Source organism: Anabrus simplex, chromosome 5 (assembly GCF_040414725.1).
Source record: "Anabrus simplex isolate iqAnaSimp1 chromosome 5, ASM4041472v1, whole genome shotgun sequence".
Classification (NCBI taxonomy): domain Eukaryota; kingdom Metazoa; phylum Arthropoda; class Insecta; order Orthoptera; family Tettigoniidae; genus Anabrus; species Anabrus simplex.
Window position 1 is genome coordinate 343883597 of NC_090269.1, and position 21270 is coordinate 343904866.

General features: G+C 37.7%; 1 protein-coding gene across 1 annotated transcript in view; it reads left to right on the forward strand.

The window, feature by feature from the left end:
• LOC136874525 (uncharacterized) overlaps window positions 1–17981 on the forward strand; it is a 256905-nt gene extending 238924 nt beyond the window's left edge. The window contains exon 13 of the mRNA XM_067148162.2: window positions 13581–17981. Within this exon, the coding sequence (XP_067004263.2) occupies window positions 13581–13843 (263 nt within the window). The 3' untranslated portion in view covers window positions 13844–17981. The remainder of the gene's footprint in view (window positions 1–13580) is intronic.
• Window positions 17982–21270: the final 3289 nt, after the last annotated feature.

Consider the following 21270-nt stretch of genomic DNA (forward strand, 5'->3'; position numbering starts at 1 on the left):
GAAATAAGCTGGTGAGGAGGTTAAGTAATTTGCATAATACAAGCTAAAAATGTGCTAAAATCATAATGAAGAAAAAAATGAAAAACAAAAGAGACATGACAGAAATAAAAACAATACAATATACAATATTTCCATCATTAGATGGAGCAATAAATAACTCGTTGAGACAAATTCAATGAAAAAATTTAAATATAAAACATAATTGCGTCTACAATGTGCGTTAAACCTAAGAAGAAAAGAAATGAAAACTAATACAGAGAGAAAAGAGCAATAAGTGCTTATAGTGAGGTTGTGGACTTCTTAGTCTAAAAAGTTTGCAGTTTGATAACAATTCAAACAGGACAGAATCACTGTGTTGAAATTTCAGGCTGACAGTCTGTCTTTGTACAGCCACCATCACCATGAATGGCTAGGAGAAGAGCGAAAAAGCTTGAGAAACCAAGTTTGAGAGGAGACAATGTGCCAGGTGATGGACAAGTGATGTGACAAGTGATGAAAAAATGCCGATGAATTTAAAGTTTTAGAATAGCAGCATTCTCAATTTCTTCTCAATTTAGCGGTCTCGTTCTCGATGATTGTTTCCAATGTTGGCTAGGTGTTTGCTTTATTTTAAATGGTCAGGAGGGCAGGGACAAAATTGAGGAGCTGTGTTAGAGAAGATAACAGGTGCAAGGTAAACTGTATGTGACCATAGTGGAAACCGTCAATGAAGTTCTAATCTGTAATGGCAAAAATTAAGTTGTGTGATAAGTAAAAGGTGTAAAATTGATTTGAAAAACTTTAAACTTACAGTACTTAAAAGGTCGTTATCATCTTGAAATGGCCCGGCCTTCTCAAAGTTAACGGTCCCGTTCGTACGATCATGTCGATTGTTGGCTCAGCTGTGTTTGCGAGGATGGGACGAGTGGTGGGGGAAGGGGAGATGCAGGGCTGGTGGGGAGAGGGTGGGGTGGGGAGGGGGGAGTGGTGGTGTGTTGGAGAGATGGAGGCAGGGTTTGTTTTTATTATAGAAGTTCTGACAAATATATGGAATGAATGTTTCAAGTAGAATGTTCTTTTTTCCTTGATTTCATTTGAATTGTGAGAGGGGTTCGTAAATTGGCCAGCCCCCGTGGTGTAGGGGTAGTGTGCCTGCCTCTCGCCTGGAAGCCCCGGCTTCGATTCCCAGCTGGGTCAGGGATTTTTCTCTCGACCTGATGGCTGGTTCGGGGTCCACTCAGCCTACGTGTTTAGAATTGAGGAGCTATCTGACAGTGAGATAGCGGCCCTGGACTCGAAAACCCAGAATAACAGCCGGGAAGATGCATCGTGTTGACCACACGACCCCTCGTAATCTGCAGGCCTTCGGGCTGTGCAGCGGTCGCTGGGCAGGCCAGAGCCTTTCAAGGGCATTAAGTGCCGTGGTGGAGGGGGGGGTTAATACATTGATCTAAATCAATATGGATGCTCTCAAGAACGTTGAGCAAGGTGCCTTTTTGCTCATAATGCATCTATTGATGTGTATTCATGTCTGGATCCTTTATGATGTACACCCATAGCTGAAAAACAATTATATTTTAGGAAGTTGCGATGTTTGGCGTATCTTATGACAAAATTGTGGCCTGTTTGACCTACACAGCTGGAGTTACAGGATTACCATAGTTCAAATATATATTATTAATATTATTATTATTGTTGACATTGTGTGGATTGAAAATGAGTTTGGAGTTGGTGTGGGAGGTTCTAAACGCTATTTTGATGTTGTGTTTTTTTAAAGATATTACATGTTTGTGGGTTACTGTAGTCACGTCCTAGTTCGTGAACCATGGGCAACGGCTGAGTGGCCTAGTAAGTGGTCCTGAGAGTCAGGATACCAGTTACTATGGAATGGGAGTGGGCATCTCGGACATATTCTGTGTCCTGGCCCTCCTTGTGCTCAGGCGGCTAGGACTATGCAATCCACCGGTGGTCCATAACCCGTTAGAGGAGAGATCCTCGCTTGGACTATGTGTAAGTAGGGTAGCATCCTGCTTCATGAATCTACCGAGCTCAGAACATTTTAAGCAAGCCTCAGACCTATGGCAGTAACGGAGTCCCACTCCCATTTGACAGGCGAGGGACTCCTTGAAAACAACTTGGTGAACGAAATGATATTCGATGGGGAGCTATCAATATTAATGGGGCTTATGGAAGAAAGAAAGTAGAACTGGCTGAGTCAGCAAAGAGGATGCATCTGGATGTGCTAGGAGTAAGTGGTATTCAGGTAAGGGGAGATAACGAGGAAGATATAGGAGATTATAAAGTGTACTTGACGGGTGTTAGAAAGGGAAGGGCAGAGTCTGGGGTAGGGCTCTTTATCAGGAATACCATTGCACGGAACATAGTTTCTGTTAGGCACGTAAATGAGCGAATGATGTGGGTAGATTTGTCAGTTGGAGGAATTAGGACTAGAATTGTGTCCGTGTATTCACTATGTGAGGGTGCGAATGAGGATGAAGTTGACAAGTTTTATGAAGCATTGAGTGACATCGTGGTCAGGGTCAACAGCAAGGATAGAATAGTGCTAATGGGCGATTTCAATGCGAGAGTTGAGAATAGAACTGAAGGATACAAAAGGGTGATTGTTAAATGTGGGGAAGTATGGAAGCTAATGGGAATGGGAAGCGTTTGCTGGACTTCTGTGCTAGTATGGGTTTAGCTGTAACGAATACATTCTTCAAGCATAAGGCTATTCACTGCTACACATAGGAGTCTAGGGATACCAGATCCATAATAGACTATATCTTAACAGACTTCGAATTCAGGAAATCTGTTAGGAATGTACGAGTTTTCCACGGATTTTTCGATGATACAGATCTCTATCTGATCTGTAGTGAACTAAGTATCTCTAGGCCTAGGGTAGAGAAAGTGAAATCTGTCTGCAAATGAATAAGAGTAGAAAATCTCCAGGACGAGCAAATTAGACGGAAGTACATGGATATGATTAGTGTGAAGTTTCGAACAGTAGACAGTAAGCAGGTTCAGGATATAGAAAGTGAATGGGTGGCATACAGGGATGCTGTAGTAGAAACAGCAAGGGAATGCCTAGGAACAACTGTGTGTAAAGATGGGAAAAGGCGAACATCTTGGTGGAATGATGAAGTGAGAGCAGCTTGTAAACGTAAAAAGAAGGCTTATCAAAAATGGCTCCAAACAAGGGCCGAGGCAGACAGGGAGTTGTACGTAGATGAAAGAAACAGAGCGAAACAAATAGTTGTTGAATCCAAAAAGAAGTCCTGGGAAGATTTTGGTAACACCTTGGAAAGGCTAGGTCAAGCAGCAGGGAAACCTTTCTGGACAGTAATAAAGAATCTTAGGAAGGGAGGGAAAAAGGAAATGAACAGTGTTTTGAGTAATTCAGGTGAACTCATAATAGATCCCAGGGAATCACTGGAGAGGTGGAGGGAATATTTTGAACATCTTCTCAATGTAAAAGGAAATCATCCTGGTGGTGTTGTGAACAGCCAAGCAAATGGGGAGGAGGAAAATGATGTTGGTGAAATTATGCTTGAGGAAGTGGAAAGGATGGTAAATAAACTCCATTGTCATAAGGCAGCAGGAATAGATGAAATTAGACCTGAAATGGTGAAGTATAGTGGGAAGGCAGGGATGAAATGGCTTCATAGAGTAGTAAAAATAGCGTGGAGTGTTGGTAAGGTACCTTCAGATTGGGCAAAAGCAGTAATTGCACCTATCTATAAGCAAGGGAACAGGAAGGATTGCAACAACTATCGAGGTATCTCATTGATTAGTATACCAGGCAAAGTATTCACTGGCATCTTGGAAAGGAGGGTGCGATCAGTCGTTGAGAGTAAGCTGGATGAAAACCAGTGTGGTTTCAGACCACAGAGAGGCTGTCAGGATCAGATTTTCAGTATGTGCCAGGTAATTGAAAAATGCTACGAGATGAATAGGCAGTTGTGTATATGTTTCATAGATCTAGAGAAAGCTTATGACAAGGTACCGAGGGAAAAGATATTCGTCATACTGGGGGACTATGGAATTAAAGGCAGATTATTAAAAGCAATCGAAGGCATTTATGTTGACAATTGGGCTTCAGTGAGAATTGATGGTAGAATGAGTTCTTGGTTCAGGGTACTTACAGGGGTTAGACAAGGCTGTAATCTTTCACCTTTGCTGTTCGTAGTTTACATGGATCATCTGCTGAAAGGTATAAAATGGCAGGGAGGGATTCAATTAGGTGGAAATTTAGTAAGCAATCTGGCCTATGCTGACGATTTGGTCCTAATGGCAGATTGTGCCGAAAGCCTACAGTCTAATATCTGGGAACTAGAAAATAGGTGCAATGAGTATAGTATGAACATTAGCCTCTCGAAGACTAAATTGATGTCAGTAGGTAAGAAATTCAACAGAATTGAATGTCAGATGGGTGATACAAAGCTAGAACAGGTCGATAATTTCAAGTATTTAGGTTGTGTGTTCTCCCAGGATGGTAATATAGTAAGTGAGATTGAATCAAGGTGTCGTACAGCTAATGCAGTGAGCTTGCAGTTGCGATCAACAGTATTCTGTAAGAAGGAAGTCAGCTCCCAGACGAAACTATCTTTACATCGGTCTGTTTTCAGACCAACTTTGCTTTACGGGAGCGAAAGCTGGGTGGACTCAGGATATCTTATTCATAAGTTAGAAGTAACAGACATGAAAGTAACAAGAATGATTGCTGGTACAAACAGGTGGGAACAATGGCAGGAGGGAACTCGGAATGAGGCGATAAAGGCTAATTTAGGAATGAACTCGATGGATGAAGCTGTACACATAAACCAGCTTCGGTGGTGGGGTCATGTGAGGCGAATGGAGGAGGATAGGTTACCTAGGAGAATAATGGACTCTGCTATGGAGGGTAAGAGAAGTAGGGGTAGACCAAGGTGACAATGGTTAGACTCGGTTTCTAACGATTTAAAGATAAGAGGTATAGAACTAAATGAGGCCACAACACTAGTTGCAAATCGAGGATTGTGGCGACGTTTAGTAAATTCACAGAGGCTTGCAGACTGAACGCTGAAAGGCATAACAGTCTATAATGATAATGTATGTAATGTATGTATGTAGAAATTTGGTAAATGCTACTATTATTGAAAGTGAAAGTGGAAAACTTCTCTTTAGGGGCAGAATCCTTTTCTAGGAACTCATAGGAACACAGCAAAATCTTGCGCGACTTAGCTTAAAACTGATAAAATTTGGATTAAAGATGAAATCAAATATCTCCATAAAAAGAAATCTCTCCTGAACCACAAACTATATGAAACTCATTTTGAAGTTTCCACTCTCCTTTGCCCCTTCGAATGGACATCCTTTCAATTACACGTCACTAACAAACTTAATCATACTTTGTTTAAGAAACAAAACACACTTGCTAAAAATGGAATGCTCTTTCAAAAACAACACTTAGCAAACATAACTCCCCAAACAACATAAAGCCAAATGATTTTCACCAACCTGTTGTAAACATAAAAATATAAATCTCGATACCGATGATCTCAATATGCTGAGCAGGGAACCTAAACATAATTGGGGTAATCCTTCTAAGCGTGATAATTTAATTTCTACCATAGCTGAATCAGACTCAGCCATTAATAAATTACCCATAAATGAAGAGGTCCGATATGAAGTCAAATGCAAGCTATCTTCTATCCTTAACCAACAACAAACCATTAAACCCAACTCAGAACACACAGCTAAAGTCCATAAACTAAATAAAGTCAAACACAATGACTTAATAATAACAAAAGCCGACAAAGGGAATGCTACCGTAATCATGGACAAAAGTGTCTATATCAATAAAGCACAAATGTTTTTTGTACAGAGAACAACTTCATAACCTCAAAAAAAGATCCGACTAATAAAATACAAAAAGACCTAAAAACCATTATTAAGAATGTTTTGTTTTAGTTGAATGACCTTGAAAATTCCAAAATGATTATTATGAATCTGAAGCTTCCCACAGCAAAAGTGCTACCCAAGATCCATAAAGCCAGCATACCCATAAGACCCATTATCAATTTCAGAAATAGTCCGACCTATGAGGTATCTTGGTTCATTCACAAATTCCTCAAATCACACTACCGTTTTCAAGTTAATACATCAGTAAAGAATTCTATAGAATTTTGCAATAAATTTAAACACTTTAATTTATCCAAATGCCACACTCTTCATTCATTTGATATTACTAACATGTATGCTAATATGCCCATTAACAACACCGTACAATTGATTAAGAACAATCTTTCCAAATTCAGCAATTTAAGAATAGGTGAAATAGATGAATTTATTTGGATTCTGAAGTTTACATTGAATGACAATTCCTTCACATTCATTGATGTCATTTACCAACAGATAGGTCTTCTTATGGGGTTACTAGCTTCAGGGATCCTTGCGGATATTTACATCGATCATTAAGAACATTCTCACATCAATGGTAAGATTAATGGCATTCAACACTGGACACACTATGTAGATGACAAGTTTGTTATTTTAGACTCCCATGTTACTAACAGCAACACACTACTTGAATTTTTCAATGCCACTGACCCACATATAAAATTCACCATAGAGTCAGCAAACAGTAATGCCCTTAATTATCTGGACTTAACCATTATGCACAACAGCCACAACACTTTTTCCTTTAATATGTAAAAGAACCCACATCATCCCTACCATCCAACAAACTTCTGTGTACCCAGACATACATAAGAAAGCAGCTTACAATAGCATGGTACTCAGAGCATTCATTGTTCCTTTATCTTGCAAGAATTACAAAAAAAAGAAATTAATACTATTTACAATATTGCAGAACACAATGGTTTCAGCTTAAAACTAAACAAAAAAGAACGTGTAAGTGTAGAAAATGTAAAAGTGTGAAATGTATAAAAGAAGTTTTACTGTATTGGCTTCTGTGTCCTGAACAGTTGAAATCTATCTGCTGATGATATACTGAACAGGAGTAGGCTGGGTCAGCCCTGAAGTACACCTTTGTTTCTATGACTTCTTTGGATTTTGATTTTTCCATCATCTATTTGTATTTATTATAGGTCGAGATATCGGTGATTATTGTGAGCAGATATTTGTCCTTTAGAATAATATCAGTTTTACTTTTACTATTGTTCTATCTAGTTAGTCAAAAGCTTTTGAGAAGTATCTGAATAGACCATAATATTTTCTTTTGGAAATTCTTGCTGGGTGCTTCTTTGCCATCTGAATCCAAACTGTTTGTCAAGAGTCAGATGTTCTACTTCATTTGCTATTTTTTCTGTTAAGATTTTTGACAATTGTTTGAATGTATTATTCTCCAGCGCTATGCCTCTATATGTGTTTGGATCTTTGGTATGGCCCTTACCTTTCTGTAGGATTTTTATCATTGAATTTTATCATTGAATTCCTCCATTCTTCTGGAATCTTTCCTAATTGGAGGCATTTGTTGAAAATGTCTGTCCATATTTCTGTTAGAAAATCTGTGGTGTTCTCTAGGTGTTCATTTAAAATTTCCTCTGGTTCTGCTGCTTTATTGTTCTTTAAATTACCAATAACATTGTGTATTTCCTGTGAAGTTTTTATTTAAAACATGTTGGTGGTGATGTGTCATTTTCTTTATTGAATGCACTGTTGCTTTGATTTATGTTGAAGAGTGTCTTGAAGTGATTTTCACAAGTGCTCATATTTAGACCTGACATTTGAACTTTTTCTTCCTTAGTGCTATGAATGGATCTTTGAGGGCTTCTTCCACTCCTGATAGGGCTGATGATCATAGATGTTTTTTTTTTGCTAGGGGCTTTACGTCGCACCGACACAGATAGGTCTTATGGCGACGATGGGATAGGAAAGGCCTAGGAGTTGGAAGGAAGCGGCCGTGGCCTTAATTAAGGTACAGCCCCAGCATTTGCCTGGTGTGAAAATGGGAAACCACGGAAAACCATTTTCAGGGCTGCCGATAGTGGGATTCGAACCTACTATCTCCCGGATGCAAGCTCACAGCCGCGCGCCTCTACGCGCACGGCCAACTCGCCCGGTGATCATAGATGTTAGGTCCCTTTAAACAACAATAATCATAATCACCACTTCTATTTTTGAATGTTCCATATATTCAGCTTTCTTGTTTTTAATCAACTTTTTGTAGTCTTTCTTTTCTTCTGCATGAATTTGGAGATTGGTTGCAGTTGGGTTTTGCTTTGCTTTGTGTAGTGAATGATTTTTCTGTTGAACTATCGTTGTGCTTTTCCTGGTAGATTTCTTGTTTATGATCTTCTGATTAGTTTTTGCATGCTACTTCAAGCCAAATTTAGATTTCCATTTTCAGTTTGGATCTTGATGTTATTTAGGAGATGTGTTTGTGCTTGGAGGAGGTTTTTGTCCAAATTCCTCAATATTACTCTTTTGTCTTTTAACTTTCTCTAGTGTTGACATTATTATCCCTACTACTTTTTTTCTGAGGTTAGAGGATTTATGTACACACATATTATTGTAAATTCTTGTGTTTTTACTATGATGGCATTATTTTCAGTTATTTTGTCCATAATTAGTCCTAGTGCAGATTTTATAAAACATGATATACCTCCGGAAAGTCTTCCTTCTGTAGGTATCACAAGGGAGTGTGTTCCATGGTATCCTTGTAACTTGTGTGGTTCTGTGAGGAAAGTTTCTGCAGCTGTTATGATGTCAATGTTCTCCAAAAAAATTTGTGGGTATGAAACACATTGCATTTCTTAATCCTTCAGCATTCTGTAGGAGCATACTCATGTTTATGTGTTTATGCTTGGGTGAGATTGACACCTTCATCGCTGTACCTTCTTTGAAAATGAAATCTTCTTACAATTACCCTTTCTGGCCTAAATTCTGGGTCTTCCGTCTTCTTCAGGTATTGAAAAGGACAGCCTACTTTGTACACTTTTTTGTTTCCTAATAATTTTAGTTCTTTGCATATGTTGTTTCAAATTCTGTTCCTTTATAGGGAATATTTGATTGTCTCACTTGTTTTCTTAACAGTGGTTTGAAGGTCTTCGCTTTTCTTTCTTGCTCGTATTATTGTGTTCTTCTTCTGTTTCTTCTGTAGTATACTGTTCTGAATTCTCATTTTCACCTTTCCATGTTGGATCATGCCTGTCTTTTCTACCTTATCCAGTCCCATTGTGCCGTTGGGTCGCAAGGTGTCATTGCTTGTCCATTTCTTTTTCACATCCTCCCTTATGTGTTGTTTCACCTATTTAATTTTCTTCTTTAAATTTTTCCTCATTCATGTGATCTTCTTTTCTAGCTTTTTGTCTATATTTTATAATTTGTTGTCTGGGCATTTTTGCATGTGGTTCTTTTTCTTGCTTATTGTTTGTGTAGGTTTTTAATTGTTGAGGGACTGATTCTGTCAATTCTTCGTATCTTGAGCTTTGTTCCTTTGCTAGTTTTTTTATTGCTTTTGCCATTTCATTCAGTTTTGTGTTCATCTCAATTCACATATCATTATTGCAGGGACAAAACCACCTATGTGATAATATTTTTGGAGATATACTGACCCGCAGCACATACATTATGCAGAGCGAGAATGCCTTGACCATATTCACGCAATATTGCACCTTAGATGGCAGAACCTTACCGGCCAAAGTTTTTTTTTTTTTTACAAGTTGCTTTAGGTCGCACCGACACAGACAGGTCTTACGGCGACGATGGGACAGCAAGGGGCTAGGAATGGGAAGGAAGCGAATGTGGTCTTAAGTAAGGTACAGCCCCAGCATTTGCCCGGTGTGAAAATGGAAAACCACGGAAAACCATTTTCAAGCCTGCCGACAGATGGGTTCCAAGCTGAAATATTTCACATAGGATGTTTTGTCTTGGCAGCGGCGATATCTTCTATTATTTTGTTCATGCTTATACCAATTTTATACATATTGAAGTCCTGTTCACAGTTGGGGCAGAGCCAAAGTAGCTTTCACCTTTTCTTACTCATGTCTTTGAGTGCTTTAAACTGTCATTGTTGAAATCCAGTGCATGCTAGATGGTACCATCTGTGGCATTTTCCATCACATTGCACCACCATATCGTTTTCTTCTACTCTGCTTTCTCAAACGGAGCATTCCTCATTATTTTCAATAAGCTCTGTAGATGACCATGAGCTCTTCTGGTTGCTTTTCATATTTTGTCTTTGGACTTCTTTGTTTTTCAAGTCTGTGGAGATCTGCAATCCACTATTCCATGAGTAATCCTTTACTAGATGGCTGCTCTAAAACTGGTCTTGTGTATTGATTATAATTTCCCGTCTTCTTACCTACTTGTTGTTAGATAGTTATTACAATACTTCTCATGCTTTTTGGTTCCTTTTTGAAAAACTTATACCGTATGTTCTTAACTTTATCCTATCTTGTTATCTGTCTACAAAATTTCACCTTATATACAAGTGCAATTCACTATTTACATGGCTTACCACTGTCCTCTATGATCTGCTTTATTGCCTTTTTCATACTTCATTTTTTGAGGCATGAGAAATTATTTACTTCAGAAGAAATAGAGTGTCGTGCAGCTGTGAGCTTGCATTTGGGAGATAGTCGGTTCAAACCCCACTGTCGGCAGTGCTGAAGATGGTTTTCCGTTGTTTACACCAGGCAAATGCTGGGGCTGTACCTTAATTAATGCCACGGTCGCTTCCTTCCCATTCCTAGCCCCTTCCTGTCCCATCGTCACCGTAAGACCTGTCTGTATTGGTACAATGTAAAGCAAATTAAAAAAAAAATAGAGTGTTATGTGAGGTAATATGACATTTAAATATAATACAATTTCCTTACCGATATAAGATTAAAAGTACCTTCAGAGTTTGCTGTTTGTGAGATAAATGTGTTAAAACTAGCAGAGTCTATCATTGCATTAATTCTGCATATTTGAGCCTGACTTTTCAACTTTATCTTTACTATCCAAGCTCCATTGGTCAGTTCTAGCTTTTTTTGACTCAAGTGCTCTTCAATTTGCAAGAATTAGGAGTAAGTTTCCTTCCTTTCATGGTTCTTCTTCTTTACTTGATACCTTGGTACTGTACCAAGGTGTAAAAATTTCTTTTCTTGCTACTACTTCATGAATTGATGACCTCAGTCTTGTTTTTGTTTTTTTTTGCTAGGGGCTTTACGTCGCACCGACACAGATAGGTCTTATGGCGACGATGGGATAGGAAAGGCCTAGGAGTTGGAAGGAAGCGGCCATGGCCTTAATTAAGGTACAGCCCCAGCATTTGCCTGGTGTGAAAATGGGAAACCACGGAAAACCATTTTCAGGGCTGCCGATAGTGGGATTTGAACTCAGTCTTGTTGTTGCTTGAACTGATTCATCAATCAATTATCACAAGATCTTAAACCATGAAATGAACATTTTGTGGAAAATCATTCTGGATAATATAATTGATCTTGCTGACACATATTTGTAAGTTCAAGGGAGATTTGTAAGAAGGAACATAATGAACTACGACCCTTTCAACCCTTTAAGGGACAGGGGCTTGTCAAGATGACTCCTGGCCAGATAGATGGCCTAGAGGTATTGGAGTGTCATGCGAGGTGACAACTTCCTCATGTCTAGAACTTGGCTTTCTCAACTAGTTTCTCTGACTTTTATATTAGGCAACACCTCTGTTGAACTCATGACACAACTGAATCCTGTTCAGACCCTCAGTCCAGGATTAAAATCCTTGAACAAACCAGGAATTAAACTCATGGCCTCCTAGTAAGAGGTAGATATACTGTTAAGCTGAGTTGCATATCCAAATGTCCTACTTGAACATTATTTTATGTGTCAAGTGAATGTAATATCAAGTGAAATACAGTTGCTTGAACTGCCATTAAAACTATGAACATATCTTTCAAGAATTCTAAGTAGATAACATTGATCAGTAGGGATGGGAATTCTTCTCGCGCGAAGTCTCGAAGCTGGTGGCCAAATCTTGAAAATCTCACAAACCTTCTCAAGCCAAAGTTAATAGAGTTGTGCTCTCTGCATGTGTGTACAAATTACAACATGCAGTAAGCATTTATCTTTCAAAGCTTGGGACTTAAGCTGTTTCAAAGGATCTCTCAGTCAATCTTTTGTAACACATGCACACCATCTTGTTGGGAACTCCTTGCCTTTAGTATGCCATATAGGCCTACTGGATATTTGTTGTTAATATTAGAATAACTGCTTATTTGCAATTAAATAAAACTTGAGTATTATTCTTTCGAATGTTTTCTCTTGTATTTAACTATAAAATTATAACTACTTGTTCACAGAAAAGGGAATAGAATGTATTTTAATCTAACAATGCAGCATGCAAAGTAGAGCTACTAGCTGATGCTTTACTGTGTTGAAATGTCATATGGCTCTCTATTCAAAACCAAATCATATCTAACATATTTTTGTTTTGGAAACTAAAACATTAGGACAAATATTATATTGCAATTTATTTGCTGGAACATCTGAAAAATACTACTACTACTACTGCTGCTACTGCTGCTGCTGCTGCTGCTACTACTACTACTACTACTGCTGGAAAGGTTAAGTATCTTGGAAGACCAGCTGTTAGAAAGGAATAGGTTTAGGAACACACTGAAGAATTTGGAAGGTGTTCAAGCCGCAGGAAGAACTAGGAAGACCGGAAGAGCCTGGACAGATGAACAACGGAAACAGGCCATCAAACGCATGAAGGAGTATTGGACACAGAGAAAACTCCACACAAAGAGAAAGAAATGAAGTTGTAGCATGATCCTTAGTGGTCCATTTGCTTGTAAAAAAAAGAAATAATAATAATAATAATAATAATAATAATAATAATAATAATAATAATAATAATAATAATAATAATAATAATAATAATAATAATGTTATTTGCTTTACATCCCATTAACTACTCTTTTGCGGTTTTCGGAGACGACGAGGTGCCGGAATTTAGTCCCGCAGGAGTTCTTTTACATGCCAGTAAATCTATCGACATGAGGCTGGCGTATTTGAGCACCTTCAAATACCACCAGACTGAGCCAGGATCGAACCTGCCAAGTTGGGGTCGAAGGCCAGCACCTCAACCGTCTGAGCCACTCAACCCTGCAAAATACTGCCTGGCCCATTACTTTCTTTTGAAAGCCATAAAAGTGTGCTTAAAATATCATAATCAATAAATTATGGCCAGAAAGGCACAGGTCTTTCCCATCCAGGATAAACTGAAGGCTCAGTCTCAATTGAAATTACAGATTCTGACATGAGCCTCATGGTTTGATTGGGATAAATTAAACTTCCTACCACTATTATTCCTGCTTGGTCCATGCTGTTTGACACAGAAGAATGCTTTTGGTTGTGAATGGAAGACTAAGCCTCCTCCTAACTTGTTCGGTTGACCGATGCGTTACTGTGTGTTATTGCTCTCAGTGTATCACCATGTGATGTAAGAAGCTCACTTGTGCTTCTCAAGAATTTCGTGGCATGTGTGACCTCAAAAAACAACTGAGGTGTTTTCTGACTTCTTGAGAAATGCACTCTTGTTTCCCATCCCTATTGATCAAATAGAGGTAGTATTTTAAATAAAAGAGGGTATTGCTTCTACTTTTATTTTACAGGTCAGAATCACAGCCCCATGGCAAGTAATGCTGGCCTGCCTACAATCTTGGAAAGCAACAGCTTGACACGCAACAGTGATAATACCCGAACCATGTCGCTCTCTGAACGAGCTCTGAATGCGCCTATTGTGAGGAGTCTGCTCAATACCATCAGTAATACTCCACAAAGATTTGCAGTGTCTCCAACAGAAGATCCCCTGAGAAACTCACGCTATAGACGCAACTCTGAAACTATCAGCTTGACCCAAAATGAAGAGCCATAATTGTTTACAGTATTCAGACTCATGATATTCTGTCATTTTAGTTAATTAAACATTGATCTGGACAGTTATAATATATTTTTATATTACAACTGTGTGTGGAATATATTTTGAGAAGGTTTGCTAAGTTTTAGCTCTAATGAGTCCAATAGGCAGGCAGTATTCAGAACATGGTGGGGGCTGAAGGGATTCAAAGCTTTGTTGTTTATTCTGCTTAGTCTGAAATCCAGCTCACTAAAAATTTCTTATATTCCAGCATTATTGAGTTTTTTGCTCTAGACTATGTTTTATGCAGTGTATACATCTATTGTACAGTATTGTGAAATTTTTCGTGTTGTCATGATAACTTCAGTTTTCTACTTTTTTATGTTTTGAATGATTGTTTTAACCTTATGTTAAATCCTATTTGCACAAAGATGTAGCCTAGCACATTTTAGTAGGTGGTTGTCTAGGTTCCATAATATTTGGTCATTGGGTATTCATATCTATTTTGAGAAGATTTACATGTAACAAAGTATTGATTTAATACAGTAGGAAATACATTACCAAAAGAGAGGTAGAGGTTTACAGATTCTTAAGTCATCTGTGATGTTCTCACTGTAGATCTCTGTTTCAGTACTTACCCATTCATCTTCATCATGGATTTGGTTAGCATGTTAGAATATATGCTGCACTCATACCAAGGACCACATGCCGATCTTGTAAATATCCCACCATCATTAATCCAATGGCTCAATGAACTTGATGTTCAGCAATAAAGCAGCAATCTTTGTCTTTCTGATGGCAAGGGTGTTGAAACCTCACTGAAACAAGAATGGACTATGCATGTTGTTTTACACCCTGCTGTACATATTGTATATATATTGTACATTATGTATTTATTTTCTTATTTTGTATGTTGTCCTATAGCCATATGCTAAATAAGTAAAACCACATTTACGTGAATAATACCCGCAATTTTTTTTTTAAATTTGGGGCACGAAATTGGGGTGCAGGTTTTATTTGCGTCAATGTTGGCAATTTTATTTTCAAAATCAGCCTTCCTAAATTTAGGGTGCGGGATTATTCGCGTAAATATGGTGGCAGGGATTATTCGCGTAAATACGTAAATACCCGTATTTACGCAAATAATACCCGCACATTTAAAAAAAAATTTGAGGCATGAAATTGGGATGCAGTTTTTTGCGTCAAAGTTGGCATTTCTTTTTTTCAAAATAAGCCTACCTAAAGTTAGGGTGCAGGGATTATTCGCGTAAATACGGTAAATGGTTAACATTACATACAACTAGGCTCTCTTGAGAAATTTCATGATGGTAAGGTAAAGTAATAAACTATCCTATAAAATGATAATAACCCCAACACTGTTTTCAAAATCAGAAAGTAGAATTAAATTTGAATGTATTTTAATCTCCCACAATGTGTGTATGTTACAATTGTCCAGTATAGTGCAAACAAGATGAATAGCCTAACAGTAAACTTCAATTTGTAATCCCCTCAGGCAACATAAGTAATAAGTAATCTTCTTAAGAGGTATATGATAGCCAATGACACCTTCACTGGCCTTTACCAATGTGGCTACGGTTTAAATCCCAAACAGTGAATGTGGGATTTTTTAAATGAAAACCGCTGTGGGTTGGACCACATGTAAAACTGTAGGTTCCATGGCTATGATCATGATATCAATACTCATGTAAAACTACAAGCTTGCTTGCTTTCCTTGCTAAATTTGTCTTATACTGCATTCATTATATGTACATTTTTTTTGCACCCTACTTTGTAAGTTATTTCCCATTTTTCTAATCTTTCTGTCCATACTAAATGTAATTTGGTGATTATCCTTGCCATTTTCATACACTATGTATGTTGGGTATTCAGCCCGAAGGTTGGTTTGATCCTCCACAGTTCCACCAACAGCTGTCGTAAATAGCCTAGGTGTCACTGAAGAGGCATACTAGGGAAATGAGGAGTGAGGTAGTTTCCCGTTGCTGTCCTCACTGAGTCAAAAGTTGCTATTACATATCAGTCTGTCAAGCCCACTGAAATGCATGCACCAACTGACCCTATGAGTGATATTTTCACAACTAAGGTTAAGTTATGAGTAGGTTCCCACCTTCCAATACTTATCAATTTCTATATAATAGGTTTATTAATTACATAATATAAACCATATAATCTCTAGTACATGTTTCGTTCCGATTATGGAACATCTTCAGCTAAAATTTGACAAAATGGCAAGACAATTAAAACACATTGATGTTATGATGATACAAAAGCTAAAAGATATGATAAAATGGCACGAAGATTAAAACATATAATTATGATGATGAAATAAAGTTCATTCATGTTGGTTAAAAATTCAACAAGTCAGTGTTCAAATGACGAAGTAAAAACGGCGATAAGGTTCTTCTTCATGTTGGAGACTCAGTTAACAACACGACATAAGGGAGGACGTCAAATACGACATGACTGACTATAAGACTCATTTCAATAATCTAACCACAACTCAACTTCAACTACGGTTATTTTATCAAGAGTTCCCCCGATAAATATACATTAAGAAAATCTTGTATTTCTCCAATTTATCTTCAAGATTAACAAAATGTACACGTCTCCAACATGAAGAAGAACCTTATCGCCGTTTTTACTTCGTCATTTGAACACTGACTTGTTGAATTTTTAACCAACATGAATGAACTTTATTTCATCATCATAATTATATGTTTTAATCTTCGTGCCATTTTATCATATCTTTTAGCTTTTGTATCATCATAACATCAATGTGTTTTAATTGTCTTGCCATTTTGTCAAATTTTAGCTGAAGATGTTCCATAATCGGAACGAAACATGTACTAGAGATTATATGGTTTATATTATGTAATTAATAAACCTATTATATAGAAATTGATAAGTATTGGAAGGTGGGAACCTACTCATAACTTAACCTTAGTTGTGCTGAGCCAATACGGAATAAATATGAGATTTATAAGCTGATATTTTCACACCATTCATAACAGGGACTGGCTGCATAAGGAATGGTATTACTAGCATCGCTCATACCTCGGTCACCTCTACATTGTCAAAGCCAAGGATGAGACTGAGAGAGGACAATGAAAGTAAGAAATTTATTCTAGCCCATACCAGAAGACATAGTGCTCTGTAAACACTATATCTTGTCAGTAAAGGCATCATACTATAGTATTATCTAAACTGGTAGCGGTGACACAGCTGCTATTAACCTTATATCACCAATATTATTGCCCTTGGACACTCCCGGCACTAAAAGCCATATGCCATTTCACCAATCTGTTCTACTTTAACAACTAGAGTTTACTCAGGAAAGGTTACTGATGAATAATCTGTTCAACCTTCTGATAGTCTGAAAACAACAATCAAGTATTCATATATCCTAGATCTGAAAGTAGTTATCCTCTGCATCGTTACATATAACTCTTTAATTCTGAATCCAGAATCACTGGTCAGTTCGTTGAAGCCAAAGTCATGGGTATACTAAGAAGAAACTATCCAGTGTCAGATCATAAAATTTGAAAAAATTTAAATAATAATGTAATTGATTGTACGTCCCACTAACTATGTTTATGGTTTATGGAGACGCCAAGGTGCCAGAATTTTGTCCCGCAGGAGTTCTTTAATGTGACAGTAAATCTACCGACATAAGGCTGACATATTTGAGCACCTTTAAATAATTCCAGACTGAGCCAGAATCGAACCTCATATTGGGCTCAGAAAGTCAGTGCTCTACCATACGAGCTACTCAGCTTGGCGACAAAAGATTTTCCTTCCTCCTAAGGTGCAGGAGAAATCTTGGAATGAACCAAATATAGATATTCATCCTGCATTCCTTGTATATCAATTAAGGATTTACATACTGCACAGCACTGTTTATTATAGGGAAGTATAATGATAGTCCTTCAGTTGAGTTTGCAACATCACAGCTATCATATACTGCAATCACAGTTAGTTAGGTAGTTTGCAAGGCTTTACTACTTATTTTTCATGAAACACTGAACTACAAATTTCCTTCCTCCAATTTTCTGCTAATATTACTTATGAATACTGATTACTGTAATTGAATATTTGTAATTTTGTTAGTATTTTTTCCATTCCTGTTCAGATGGCCTGAAAGCTTGATATTAAATAAAAATTGTTATTCAAAATGACTTCAAAATATTTCAACACATTATACCCTACCGTATTTCTTAATAGACACAATATGACAAAATATGATCTAGTAGGTTAATAAATTAACTGAGGAGAATAAACAAGGTAGAATTAAGGCTAAGAAATTATATTTTGACAGTGTTTTACCTTATTCTGCTTCACGGGAAGTAGTTTCAAAGCCATCAGTAATAGCAAACATTTACCAATTGATTTGATACTGAAGGAAGTCTTTGATGAATGTTCTGCACTTTGACTCAGCTGTGCATCAGTCTGTTAAATGGGATAGAACTCATTATACATTTCATAGTCCAATCGAAAGAATGGCAAGATCCTGAAGATCCTTGAACAAAATTAATATTGCTATATCTAAATTACTCATTGTTTAAATTGAAGGAGCACTTATGTAATCTTCATTGTTCCATTTGCTTGTTTCCTTCATTTTTTTTACCTTGTGTTTTGAAATGTTGAAAATGGTTTTACTATTAATAATAATAATAATAATAATAATAATAATAATAATAATGATAATAATAATAATAATAATAATAATAATAATAATAATAATAATAATAATAATAATAATAATAATATATATTATATATTATATATATTATATATTATATATTATTATTATTATTATTATTATATATTATATATATTATATATTATATATTATATATTATTATTATTATTATTATTATTATTATTATTATTATTATTATTATTATTATTATTATTATTATTATTGACCCAGCCGGATGACATCCCTCAACTGCCCACACTGGCAGTAACGAAATTAACCTTACAAGCAAAAGGAACAAGTAAAAGCTGTCATCACCTTTTAAAAACACAACAACACAATCATAGGATATAAACATGGTTCGCATCCGTATTGAATGGAAAATTCGAAATTCCCATGGAGGGAATTAGATATTTTTCACCAATAGAGCATGTCAAAATCATATCAGATGTAAGGCTTTTCAGGCATTTGCTCTATTAACCAGCGTTTCGTCTTAGGTCTGACACTAGACTCGTCAGAGTGGGATGTGTCAGACCCTACCCACTGACACTGGGTATATACCCACAGACCTAAGATGAAACGCTGGTTAATAGAGCAAACGCCTGAAGAGCCTTACATCTGACATGATCCGTATTGAATTGTAATCACAATAATAATTAAATTAATGTCGGAATGGTCCACCTTTCAATACTATTGAGCAGTGGGAACGGGCGGAAAAAGCGGCGGCCCTAGGGGGCTGGTTAATAAGTCGTATTAAATTAAAATGCCAAACTTATTTAACAATAACAACTCGCCAAGTTTCTTTTAATACAATGCTGAAAGCTTTAACTCCTATAAATATATCAAATCCCAACAACTCGCAATTAAAGAAGATTATACCCGTATGCACTTTCAGAACTACAGCAGGATAAGAATGAGGGAACCAGCCCTCACTATCAGGTACATGTTCACACACTTTTGTGAAGGGTTTCTCGAACTAACTCCCCGAATATAAGCCGGGTATCGAACAGCAATAAGTATAATATACACTTTCTGAATATAAGAGAAACACAATAAAAATTCATTAACTTAGCACTAATATTAAGAGTAGGTAAAACAAGGCCATTCGGTACCTTAACAGGAAGCAACGCTTTTAAGGCACATAGAAAATGTGCAGCAAATTACAGTGCCCTTGAAAAACAACACTAACCTAATCCCACTATGGGGGAATTGCCTGTCTTAACAATTTCCAATATCTGGGGCAAATGAGATACATGATTAACTATGAAGAGCCTTTCCCAGAAGGGATAAACATTTCACCCAAGAAAACACATTCTTTTCCAACTCAATCGAACACATCAACTTGAAACTTCAAGTGAAGATAATATCGAAAGCACTCGGCTCCTACCATTACACGTTCATAAATTTTCATAATTACCTCAGGCACCTTTCCAAGTAACAACATTTGAAGGGTAGTGTATCAAGGTCCCTCTCTGTCTTACCTCTGCGCTAGCATGCCGGGTTCAAAGGGTCACAAGGCGAGCCCAGAAAAGCAGCGCACTGCACCAGTGCCAACAGGAGATTGACACCGCAGCCAGACAAGGCCACAAGGCTCACCGGTCACGTGGACTGGAACTCCCCTCTAGAGGATAGGGGAGGGGCATGAAGCGAGAGAGAGAGAGAGAGAGGCAGACACTTCAGAACGAGATAAAATCTGCATTTCTCTGAAGGCAAAATACATACAAATACATCGAAGAAATACACAATACATAACACAGCTTACAAGCACATACATTAAGATGAAGATGAAGAGAAGATAGGCCTGGGAGAATAAAAATTTTTACACAGCACAGATCCTCCCTGCCTTAAAGCTGACATCGGAGAAAGATGAAAGCTAACTCCAAAAATAAAATATGAGTGCAATTCTTCTTAAAAGAGTTCCATGCCTTTGGAAAATCTTCTCCTTCAAGGAGCACACATTTTTTATCACAAGTGGACTTGGAAGAAAGGTAATTCAGCCACACTGAAAGTTCATAGCCGGCACTCTAGGAAACTTGGAGAATAAGGTACAGCAACGCATTTCCCACTCGGTCCTTAACATAGCAAGGTTGCAGAAGCAGAACAACCAGGAAGAGTTCTGCTCCATAAGATCAGATAGAGGCTCCAAAGGCATGAAATAGTCCATGAGGAGCTGAAAAACAGGTCACAGCGTGCAAAACATACCAACAGCTCCACCGAGGGGCCCTGCCGGAGAGCTCGGCAACAGCATGCACCGAAAGGCTGGAAAAATAACAGAGCCAACAGACGTTTGTCTCTTTGCGCTTTTCAAGGAAGGACCGGGGGCAGGTCGACAAAGCCAGGCCGCATAAGGACCCAACAGTAGCGCGAAGGTAAGCAGGGAAGCAAACAAAGGGAGGGAGAGGAAGGCGGAAGGGGCGTGAGGTAAAAGAAGTACAAGCACAATTAATAAAAAAAAGAAAGTTTAACAAGGCTAAACATCTTAAAAAACAAGATAACATTCCTAATTAAGGAAACCCTCCACAAATAATTCGAAGCAAGGCGATCCAGGTGCAAAACGGCACCAAAAATTAAGGCAGGCTTGACTTGAGAGAGGTGCACCCTAAACACCCTCTCCGCCACAGGGTCCCTAAGGAGCAATGTGATGAGTCAAAAATTTGATAACAGCACAAGGTCCCCAAAAGTGAGGAGACAGCTTACCCAAAGGTATGAAATTCTTCACAAAATCATTATC